At 29.5% G+C, this 12,875-nt stretch overlaps 1 protein-coding gene across 2 annotated transcripts in view; it reads left to right on the plus strand.

Annotated features, from left to right (window-relative positions):
- The window catches only part of LOC119669756 (probable 4-coumarate--CoA ligase 3), a 30,468-nt gene extending 17,642 nt beyond the window's left edge, over positions 1–12,826 (plus strand). For both annotated transcript variants that reach the window (XM_038079771.1, XM_038079772.1), the window contains exons 3-6: positions 5,642–5,852; positions 11,341–11,874; positions 11,932–12,046; positions 12,108–12,826. In XM_038079771.1, the coding sequence (XP_037935699.1) occupies positions 5,642–5,852; positions 11,341–11,874; positions 11,932–12,046; positions 12,108–12,750 (1,503 nt within the window). In that variant the 3' untranslated portion in view covers positions 12,751–12,826. The remainder of the gene's footprint in view (positions 1–5,641; positions 5,853–11,340; positions 11,875–11,931; positions 12,047–12,107) is intronic.
- The last annotated feature ends 49 nt before the right edge of the window (positions 12,827–12,875 follow it).

The raw sequence follows: 12,875 nt of genomic DNA on the forward strand, positions 1-12,875 counted from the left end.
TTCTTATGAAGTTATGTTTAAACTCTATTTAGTATAAGTCCACAACATAAAGCCATTCTTTTATCTAACTGGCTGCTATTCTAAACGCTAAACGTATATCTTGTGAAGTAAGTATATATAAGTATATATAGAATAAACTCTATTTAGTAAATCTAAATTCCAAACTTGCTAATATTCAGAATTTGCAAACTAGGTATTGTTAACAAGGTTTATAACTAGCTAATCAAGTCTATCTAGTAAGTCTAAATCCCAACAACTCTTTATTTTACAAACTGAGTATTCTTCACAAGGTTTACAACTAGGTAATTTCATAAATGTTTGAAGGTACACTTTAGTGCTGCACATAAAGGCATTTATTATTAAGTATGTTATTAATATAGGTCAGGAATACGTTTCTTAAAACCATGTAGACCATTTGGATATAAGATTCTGTCAAAAACTTGCTGGAGGCTGAAAAATGACATTCAGTATTTATTTCACTTAATTACATCTCTTTTTATACTTACTGTTCGGTTCCTGCGCTCAGATATCCCCTCACATTTTCTGAACCCAAATGGATGTGTTATTTTATTCTGAACCCAAAATAGTCGTATTGTACTTATTAAATACCTTGGAAAATGTGACCAGTGGATATATTGATTGGTAATATGGCAACCTATTTTTTGGTTTTTATGACTTTACAATCTTTCTACATTACTATCTTACTTCTCACTTTGACAGATTTCAGATGATTTAAATAGAAGTATACTCTTACCTTTGTATTGTAAATATATAGCAGCAGTTCCACATATTTACACAAAGTTTTACTCGTTAACAAGAATAGATAGGTTTGTAACAATTACACAACTTAGATTTCGGAGTCCACTTCTGAAAGTCAAGTGTAATGAATTGGAAGTGCATTAGGGAAAGTGAGGTGAAATTGTTGAACACCTCGTCTTAAATAGATGCTTAAGAAATTACGTTGGCTTTACACTTTGAATGTAAATATTATATCTGGTAAGGCTTCAGTTTTCTGCAGGAATCTTTTTGATATGTATTTGGCATACAGGCCCTTGAGACATTCAAAACCCTGGTTTTGAAGATACCAACTGCAGAATGACAAAACTCTTTCGAAAATTGGTTCAATTGAATGGAAAAATGTATTGATAATCATCAAAAAAGGTTTATCTACTAAAGGAACAGGAGATTTCCTTATTATCGTGCGGAATGTTACAATTGATATAACACCTATTGGGCATAGAAACCTTTTTGGAATTCAAGACATGATTTAAAATATTATTTACTGCACGTATTGAAATTCTTGGATATTGTAGTAAATCTTTGCATGAAAAATATGATACACTTTGTATGTCGCTTCATTTGTATGGATGTAGCTTGGATCTACCACCATGAGCTTGAGTCGAAGAAGAGGCTAAACAGTGTGAACCCTGTTCTTCGACTTCGAAAGAAATTTATAATAAGTTTAGTAGCTCTGCTGTTTGTGATATCAAAAAAATTTTGTACATTGACTGGTAAAACAAAATAATATACTTAGATTGTTGAAACCAATTAGTTGAAAAAAATCATGAAATAGTTTAAAGTTGGCTAAAAAAAAATTATTTTCAATCAAAATACTACAACTGCTCACACATCTTAAAAAACCATTACTAAAACCAGTTAATTAATGTATAAATTTTTGCTATAAAGATCAACAAAAAGCCTTCACTTTTTGAAAACAAGTTGTGTTCACTGTACTATATTATTAGAATTAGCCGTAATATGTATGACTTTTAAAAAATATCTAAGTTTAACACATATAAAGAAGTAATTCAAAAATAAAAAATAAAAAACCAATTACCTAATATGTATTAATATATATGTGTATATATTGTTACAAATAAAAGTTAAAAATACAAAAAACGCAAATAAGAATAATATCAGCTTAATAATGAAGAACGCGGTTTATATCGTTCATAAAATCTTTAAAGAAATTTTAGAAAAATTTTCCCGCCTAAATGTGGATGCCTACTTACTCTACTAATTATGAGAGTATGCTTTGTGTTCACACTACTTACCATACTTACTTGTGTTTATATCTACACATAAACAACTACATTCAACTATTAATTATTGTAGATTTTTTTATTAATTATTATTTGTTTACGAAGACGTCGTAATAATCAATCCTCATCCATAAAATATCCATAAAATAGAATTAATAATACAGTTATTCCAATAACTAACCTATTAACAGAAAATAATTGTTTATTTAATTAAGACTTAATTGGACAGATATTTGCAATGAAAACACTTATATCAAATTTTATAATAAAAAATTGTTTACTTAATATGTCTACAATGGATTACAGGTTATTGACCTGCCTTATTGAAACAAGTTAGATATACGAAACGAATTATTCTACACAATAATATAAACAATTGATTTTAAACAAAATATTTTCTCGGGAAAAGATATAATTATTTTCATTGCATTTGAATTGCCTGTAATTACTATAGTAATTAGCATGTGGTTTCGTCAAAAAAGTAATATAAAATCTTAAACGCGTCAGTGATTAATCAGTGAATGGGAACGAGTAACAAAACAGATTAATTATACTACGTAAAATTAAAATATTTTCATTAATAAGTAATGTCATTCTCTATAAAAACTTTTTTAATTAAGCAACAAATATTTCTCGTAGTTGGATTGTGAAATTCATATTGTCTTGGAACTGTCACAGTGCTTAAAAATGTAATTAAATAACTTTAAGATAAGAAAATATCACTAAGTTCTTAACACTTCATACATACATCTCTGCAATCTTAATATAATGGAAAGAATACTAGAAATATACTTATGATATGGTTTTATATGGAATAAAAATAAATATTTTAATTTTATTGGTAGTATTTTGAAACACTTTGGTATTACTGTGAGATCCTATTATCACATCATTTATAATAGAAAATTAAATAAACTTTCAATTCTTCATTGAGGTAGATCGTTTCAAAATTGTAGTACCAAATTTTAGTTCTAACATAATATGAAGGTGAGGCATAACTAGCCATAGTCACTAAAAATTTGTGCTGCAATATTGCATAATTGTGCTACATATCAATCTTTGGATACTAAATTTTTAAAACATTATGTTAATTTATACAAAGTGGCAACTCTCAAAAAGTTTATCATCTATTGAATAGCTTAAAGCAGATTTACATGCTTAATTGTATAGCATATCATCAACCAAATTCTTATCTTCTAGTATATTTAAAAAATTCGAAAATTTTTTCTAAAAGCCAGCACTGAATATAAATTATAACAGAGCCTATTGTCAACTGGCTAAATAAGTCGGCTATTCAAAGATGATTGAAAAATCTTCCAACATATTTGCTCTTTTGAACCTCAACCTATTGTTAAAAATTCGCATACGGATTAATGATACTATTGAGGACAATGTTGGGAAAGTAACTTATTCAACTATATCACTTCATTTGCTGGATGAAGTGAAATTGGAGCTCTACTGTCAATCCTATGAAAGGATTTAATTATTGCATAAATTACAATTTCTCTGGATATCATTACTTGCATTGTGATTTTTAGTTGTTGCCTTATCTTCGAGGCATAATCTGCACTCTGTACTAACAGATGATTAAAGTTTATGTAGATGATATTTCAAACCATAATAACCCGTAATGAAACCCGTTAACAACCTTAAATTATCTCCTAAGAATTTAATAATATTTTTGTAGGTGTACGGTTGGATCAGTGTTTTGCTTTGTCTAAATAATGGAAAATTTTTCCAGTACACCAGCCGCAAACCATTCTCTCTCTCCCTCCCTTGTTATTTGTTTTGTTATAATGGCTCAGTTTAACCCACAAAAGGGTTGAGTGTTTGTTAAGTTTTTGATGCAATTCTGATTAGCTCATCAGCTTGTTCATTTCCTAAAACTCCCCTGTGAACTGGAACTCAATAAAGAGTTCACTTATTTCGAGCTGCAAGTAACTGTAGGAGCTTGTAACACTTAAACGTTTGTTTCGATTTGAAAGTCTAAGAAGTTCGTGCTTTAAGATCAGTCTGGCTATCAAAGTAAATAACAATTCTCGAGCCAGACGATTTTTTATTGTTGTTAGATCTCACGCATTAGTTGAATGCGTGAATTTCAGCTTGGAAGCATTACTTCCAAAATTCTGGTATTAAGTCCATATACACTGGCACCGGCGCCTCCATCTATTTTTGATCTGTCTATGTACCAAACTAAGCTTTTTGGGTCAACCTGTAGGCCTCCGGTATCCCACCTTGAACGCGATAGTAGGTTCACCGCATATGTACATATGTAGGTAAGATCTCAATGCGGAGTGCTTATGGGTTTGAACCTCTATTTATAGAATTTTAAATCTTTTAATCTAGATCTTTCTAAATTAGAGTAATTCTTTATATTGTAAGAGTTTATATTTATCATATTGATGTTAATGTGATAATATTTGTTTGCGATCATTACAGCACGTTGTTCTGGTGTTTCATTTTCAATGTTATGTTTTCTACTCTCGACCTATATCAATTGAAGTATTCTAGTGACTAACTATATTTGTTTGTAACTAGTCGCTTTCTTTCAATTTCGAAATATTTATAAAATTGATTATTAATTAAATGTCCTCTTAAATTTATCACCACAGTAAATCTTTTAATACGCTTTACGAGTATGTACTTTCTTTGGTGCCATTTTTATTAATTAATTATTTATTTCTAGTGTCAGTGTACTTGAACGCTTTTAATCTTTCTTAACTCGAGGTATTTTTAAAACCTCTCTTCACGCCTTGACCATTCTGAGATTTGTTAACGCAGTGTTGGTAAGTCTGTCAGTTTTCGCAAATAATTTCAGTGCTCTATCCTTTACGTATTTTTTGATGGGATCAATCTTGAGGTCCCTGAGGATGTTATTCGTCCGAATGTACCATGGTACTTTGAAAAATTTTCTCAGAGCCTGACTTTGTGCAATTTCTAGCTGGCGACAAGTAGTGCTTAAAGCTTTGCTAAACGGTTATATATCAGTTATTTGGTTATATATCAGTTTTCTGTTCTTAGCATTGAGATTTTCACTTCTGAATAATGGTTGGAGGTGGTGAAGAATTTTGGAACAGCTAATTCTTTTCAGTTGAGCATGTTTAAGCCATGTGAATCGGTTGTCCAGCGTGATACCGAGATATTTATATTTATTAATATAATTTTTATTTTATAGGAAGAAATTAATTATAATAATATTTTTATTGAATTATGAAATATTTTATAATCTTGATATTTAAATGAAAGTAATATATAAAATATATAATTTATATAGTTTTCGAGCACATAAAGAAAAGACATATAGAATAATATTTTTTGAGATGTTATTATATATTTATCAATAAATAATTTATAAATCTTTATTTTATTTTTGTTACAGTTTTTCTTTATTAGTTTTTTTGTTGTATTATTATCATTTGTTATTAAAAGATACATAACATCATTATTCCTCTACGACTTATTAGAACAATAAAAAAATTTTATTATTTCATTAGATAGATTTTATGGCTTATAAAAGTTATTCGGAATATAAAGTGCTATAATTAAAAAACAATCATCAATAAAAGTTTAAATGTTTTTATTTTTATTTATATTTTTAGATATGTATTATTACTGGACGCCAATATACTTTCGCCGAATTGCGTGACGCAAGTGCTGCGTTTGCGGTGCGTCTGCAAACAAAGTTCAAACTGGGAAAGAACGACGTACTGGCCATTTGCTTACCCAACTTGCCAGAATATCCAATTGCCGCGCTGGGTGCTATTGAAGCGGGACTAACAGTGACCACAGTGAATCCAATCTACACGGCAGGTGAGTGCAAATAAAAAATTTATCGATGAGACAATTATATTGTCATGGTTGGTAGTTTTCATACAATAATAAACAAATAATTGTAGCCGCAAATGTTAGAAACATTGATGTGTACTTTACATATATGTACATATAGGTACATAAAATTAAATAATCTTTTTTTAAACAAAATACTATGAAAAAAATAATTAGTTCGACAAATAATACTCAAACAATTAAAAACCTATTAAAGCTTCGATTTAAACACCAAACATTTGAGCAAATCCAAAAAAAATTGTTAATTTTATTTTATATATCTATAAAATTATTTTTATTTATGCGTTACTAATATTTTTCCATATGAATTTAATCTAATGCTTGTATATCTTTTATATTTCTTTAACATATATTATTGCAATATAAACGTGTCATAATAATATCAGGTGCTTTGGTCTAATCTTTCGATATCACTTTTACTATAATTTACTATATCTTAGATAAAACGTTCTACTTATCACGCCCACATTGACGCCTAAATTCACTGCGTAATTTATTGATAAGAAGAGCGCGTTTTCTGCGATAAATAATTAATTATTTATTATATTTTAAAGAAATAATTAACCCCCTGCGATAATATTGTCCACTTCACTTAAACTTAAGCACAGAAATGAGTAATTACGTTTCAGTGATAAGTGCTATTTTTGCATTTTCACACTTTTTTTCTAAATCATTTTTGAATTTTTGATAAAAAGCCATTTTTGGACTGAACAAAGTTCATAAAATTAGATTCATTTAATCAAATAATAACTTTATTAGCATATCAATAAAATTAATATAATAGATCTATTTTTTATATACTTAGTTTATATTTTAGTTTAGTAGATAATTTAGATATGAATTTTTTACTACAAACAATTCTAGAAATTAAAGTTCAAAACTCCAAAAATCGAAATATATAAATATATTTAAATATGATATATACTTCTTATATATATAAACATTGTTCAAGGAGTTAAGCTACATCTTAAAAAAAATTTTTTCTTAAAAATTGTTTAATTAAAAATTCTCAAATACTTATTTTCATAAAAAAATTTAATGCCATAAATATGTGGAACCGTAAAATCGTAGATTTAATATTCCACGCAGATGACAACTACAAAGCGCAACCACAATGGCACCAAAGTTTTCCAAGGTTAAATCAACTTAACCTTTGCGGCTGCCTCTTTGGTAACCACAAAGTGGTTGCACGTTTTTACATGGTTGTCATCTGCATGGTGAGATAACTTTCACATAAGTTCTTTATATGGTGCAATCAAAATAAAAATAATAAATTGCATCAAAGGATTCACATCATCATTTACTAAAGTTATTAAGCCAGACTTCAGAAATGTTTTCAGTGCAATGTGAATTAACTTACTACCAGACATTTTTTTTTAGTGTAAATGAAATTCAATACGCTTAATATTTACTAAATTTTTAATTTTATTTGTTTAAAAAGTGTAGTATACTCCTTAAAATCATTCACGCAGTCAATGCTCAACATAGCTTCACTACATACATATACATTAATATAAACAACAATCAACAGGCAACTAATAACAAAAAGAAATAAAAATAATGAAATAAAAAAAAGTGCCACAAATAGCAGTAAAAAATATAAGAAAACAGATTAATAAATGAAGTACCAGTTAACAGCACTAAAAACAAATAATTTTGCAAAACATTTGACCAAACCTTCTGAGTAAAAATTTTTAATGTTAAAAGCAATTAAAAAACAGTCAATAAAGTAACAAAGAAGTACTAACTAACAGCACTAAAAAAGTGGAAATAATTTTACAAAATACTTCTGGCGAAAGTGTCCGTATGCTAAATTTAAATGAAAGTTTTAAAAAAAATATGGTTATTAGTTTTCCATTCAGATAAAGATGATATCTCATATTAATTCTTCAAAATGAATAATCACTAAAATAATGAAATTACTTTAGGGTAGTTGTGAGTTTGTTGTGAGTTCTATTAGAATTACTAATTGATCAAATTCTAAAATATTATCACTAGATGGTGTTGGTGTCCATATACATGGAAACACTAATCCGGGTATGTCAATCGGATACTTGTTTGAAAGGCAACATTTTATGCTAAATTTTTGTGTGAAAACAGGAGTGTAACAGGGTTGATCGTGTGAACAGTTATGTTGATTTGAAAATGAGTGAAAACAATTCGAAACCTTTAGTTATTTTTGATTAAAGGAATTTTAAAAAATATTAAGAGAGAGGAAAAAGAGACAAAGAGGACAAAGAGAGAAAGAGAAAAAAGAGACAAAGAGCACAAAGAGACAAAGAGGAAAAAGAGACAAAGAGGAAAAAGAGTCTAAGAGGAAAAATAAAAAAATACCAGGGATAAAGTGAATATTATTGTAAGAGTGGTGTTGTGTATACATTTAAGTTATAATAGATAATAAAGAAGAGTTAAATAATAATTTAAGAAATTATTTTTAATAAAAGTAACTTAATTGTCAAAATAGATCTAAATAATAGTACACAAAAGAGATATCTATCTCTTTTTCTTTACTAGACACGCTTTTCTTAATTACCACTTTTCATAGATGAGACTTAAGGGCATCGACACCTGTAGATTGTGTAAAATATATAAGTAAACTTTCACCTATATGATTTGTTCATGTCATACGATTGCCAAAAAACAAGTTCAATACATCCCTTCAACTTTTGTTAAAGCGAATGAGATCTAAAAGCCATTGGCGTAATTTATGTAGGTTAATTTCGGAGTCACTTTGCAAAGATAACACAATAGACCCTTCAAGTCAGCACTGTACTATTGTTACTTCTTGTAACGCATACAAAACATTAAAACGAAACACTCTGTGTAGTCAGTGCTGTATCTAAAGTAAAAGGATTAGAAAAATAGAACTCTTCCCCTCTTTGATTATGTTATCCCCTCATTATTCAGTGTAAAAACTCTGCCACGAAAATATTTTCCAGTATATTGATAATATAATCTACCAATAACTGAAGATCTGGAGGCACCCAGTATATTTTCCAGTATATTTCTCTACTTCGTTCAATCTTATGTGCAAAAGTTAAGACACATTTTAGACCCTTTAGACACTATAGCGTGGTTTCTGTAATTGGACGGAATTAAAAACAAAGAAGCTATACTTAAATTTGAAAATTATTTATTGTGTTCTGTTTATTTCCTTAATCAGGAAACTGGAAATTTCTTCTTGGAAAAATAATTTTCTTACTAAATTTTCCAAATTTTGTATTGTCAATATATTTGAATTGTAATCCAGCTTACTGTGATTATTGAGAATGTCGACAGCTACAACACCATTGATAATTTATATACAAGTTCGTGGATGAATTTTTCGACTAACTCCATAATATCAATAGTCTAGAAATCGATTTATAAGTGAGCATGGCCTTCCTCGTTTTTCATTAATACATATATATAACGATGAAATGAGTAAGGTTTTCTAATATATATATTTACATTTATATTATATGTTTTATTATGCTATTAATATATATTATTATTATATATCAATAAGAATAACAAGTAATAAACAATATTCATATTTTAATAAAATTCCTTTTTTTTTAAATTTTGAACTTTTTTTTTTGATTTTAATTAAATAATTAACATTAAAACCTTACAAAATTGTTGTTTTGTTTTTTTCTCTTCACTTCACAATATAAAACCTGACCTATCCAATCCAAAAAAAATTATTAAAATAAATTCGTCGAAAAGTTTCGTTTTACTTGAGTTCAGTAGTAGTGTACATAAATAAATCATAAGTCGCACTTTGGACTTTGGTCAAGGCAATTTCGGTCGGAAGCTCAATTGACTTGCTCAATGAAATAGAAGCGAATCTGCATTTATTAACTTAAAAATTAAGTAAACAAAAATTGGACTTTCACCGATACTCAAACTCTCATAAAATACAGAAATTGTCAGTTAATTACAAACTGTCATTTTTCATGAATGATTTCATAGCTTTTATGAGAAAACCACGAAAGTTTTTTGCCTGAGATAGTAATTGACTGAGATCGTATGAGAATCAGATGAGACTTTTTGATACACTATATCAGATACAAGCAATCATGGAAACTGTTAAGTACAGTATATACTCAGTACTTTAATTACTGTTTTATCTTCTAGGTGACTATATACCTATATAAATTTCAATAACGAGTTTCAATATGAATTGGAATTTATACCTATAAGGATATTAAAAAGATATAGTGTACCTATTCCTTACTACATACAATGTAAGAACATTGACAATGACGTACCCAAAATCTAAACATACATAAGTAAAGTTACAACATGAGTTTCTTATTTTTCGGGATAGCGAACTATATTTGGTTCGAGCTTAAATATATATTATTTATATATTATTTATATATTAAATATATATTAAATATATATTTTTATTCTATTATATTTTTTGTTCTGTGAGTAGCTGACTTTGGCATCCAGAAGAAATAAGTGTTTAGGGAGGTATTTCTTTGACAGCTTATCAGATTATATAATGATAAAGACCTCTTTAATTATCTAAATTCCACGGTATAGATTTAGTCTGTATTCTTCTGTCTCAGGAATTTTTGCGAAGAATGTGGTAGTAAACCGGCTAAGAATCGGTAACTGAGGTACAGGGAAACTTATCTGTTGGCCGGCCACTGCTACCAATCAACCAACCATATACATTTTTTTAAATGTTTTTTTTTCTTTTTGTTTTCTTTTTATTTCCTTAGCACCTTTAAATTCCCACATAATGTATCTTTTCCTAAAATGTATTAATATCACATTCGAATTGGATGATACAAAAAAAAAATCTGAAGTTACTGTTGACCAGATAATATCTATCTTGGTAATCATGGTACTCATAATATATACCCTTCGAAGATTCACTGACAGAATCCATATGCAATTACCAAAAACTGTTGTGCAATTATTGAAAACCACTAATGAATCTAAGTGACTTATTTAAATAATAAGAATCAGTCTCTTGACAAGTAATTGGTTTATGTAAAAAACTTTCAAATACCATGCCTCCTAAGTTTTTTGTAATCAATTCATATTCCCGATTTCAAGTTACCTGCATAGATCAGGACAATTATTCAAGGAAGGCATTTCTAATATTTGTACAGATTTCACCAGCCAAATTCATTTACTCTATAAAAGTCTATTATCGTTATATTCAATACCTGGGTCCAACTCTCAAAAAGCACGTTTGTTTAATATTCTACATATCCTATGATATTTCTTTCATTAATTGTTTCTCTCTTTATTCTCATCCACTACATCCTATTTATTTCTTTTGCTTTAACATATCTAACTGTCTCTTTTTTTATTTCCCCTTTCTCTTTTTTTATTTCTCCTTTCTCTTTTTTGGTTTTTTTATATCCTTTGCCTCTCGTTATTTTTTTCTCTCGTTTATGCTCTTGTTATACATTGAAAATAAAATGACTTTTGCTTCACATTATTCCAGAGGAAATTGCCCGTCAACTCAACTTTAGCGATGCAAAGTTCGTAGTTGGTATATCATCCAACTATGACATCATTAAAGATGCCTGCAAACGAGCACAGAAAGACATTCCAATCGCTTGCATACGCATGCGTCCTGCTGAAGACTTGCCCGCTGGTGCTATTGATTTCTTTGAATTAATTAAAACCAGTGAAGTAGACTATAGTCTACTAAAGAACTATAATGTTAAGGGCAGCGATATGGTATTTTTGCCCTTCTCATCTGGTACAACAGGTTTACCGAAAGGTGTTATGCTAACACATAATAATATCACTGCGAATTGTGAACAAATACAGAGACCACTAACGATTGATGCGAGAGGCAAGACAGTGCCTGCAATACTGCCCTTCTTTCACATATACGGATTGACAGTTATAATGCTGTCGAAATTGGGCGAAGGTGCTAAGCTTGTTACAATGCCACAATTTAAACCGGAAGATTTGATGAAATCACTATTTGAGTACAAAGCCAGCATTTTGAATTTAGTTCCACCGATCGGTAAAGCATATAATTACCAAAAATATGAAGAATTTTTTAATAGTATTTTTCTTACAGCGCTTTTCATGATCAATCATCCAAAGGTGACTAGAGAAACTGCTCCTGAACTGGAATTTGTTATGTCGGGAGCAGCACCAATTGGTATTAGTGATGTAGAACGTTTTATAAAAAAGTAAGTGCATATATTTAAAACGAAAAATGTTTCAAATTTATTAAAATTTTTTCATTAACAGATTCCCAAACACTAAATTCCTTCAGGGCTTTGGTATGACTGAATCTTCACCAGTTGTGCTACTTACTCCAGAGACTAATACACGCTATGCTTCAACTGGTTTTTTGACTGGCAGTACTGAAGCTAAAATTGTAGCATTAGATGGAACTGATGCTAAAGGTATGGGTCCTAACTCTACCGGTGAATTATGTGTACGTGGCCCACAAGTTATGTCAGGATATCTGAATAATGAAGAAGCTACTAGAGATACATTCTATCCAAATGGTTGGTTACGTACGGGTGATGTTGCTCATTTCGATGACGATGGTTATTTCTACATTACGGATCGTATGAAGGAACTAATCAAAGTGAAAGGATTCCAAGTACCACCTGCTGAGTTAGAAGCGATACTGAGAGATCATCCCAAAATTACAGAAGCGGCGGTATTTGGCATACCACATGATTTAAATGGTGAGGCGCCTAGAGCCTTAGTCACGCTTAAGCCTGGATGTGAAGCTACGGAGCAGGAAATTTACGATTACATAGCCGAACGTGTGGCTGTGTACAAAAAACTGGAGGGTGGGGTTATATTTGCTCAGGAAATCCCAAAAAATCCAACGGGCAAAATTTTACGAAAAGTATTGAAGGAGAAATACTCGAGTTAATTTATGGCGACTGAACGGGGTTTTTTCGTTGCCAGCTTCGGACTGAGTTTAAAATTTTTAATGATTAATGTTTAATGTTTACTGTTTTTTATAATTGTTTTTTATTGCCTATTGACTAACTCGAC

This window comes from Teleopsis dalmanni, chromosome 1 (genome assembly GCF_002237135.1).
Source record: "Teleopsis dalmanni isolate 2A chromosome 1, ASM223713v2, whole genome shotgun sequence".
Classification (NCBI taxonomy): domain Eukaryota; kingdom Metazoa; phylum Arthropoda; class Insecta; order Diptera; family Diopsidae; genus Teleopsis; species Teleopsis dalmanni.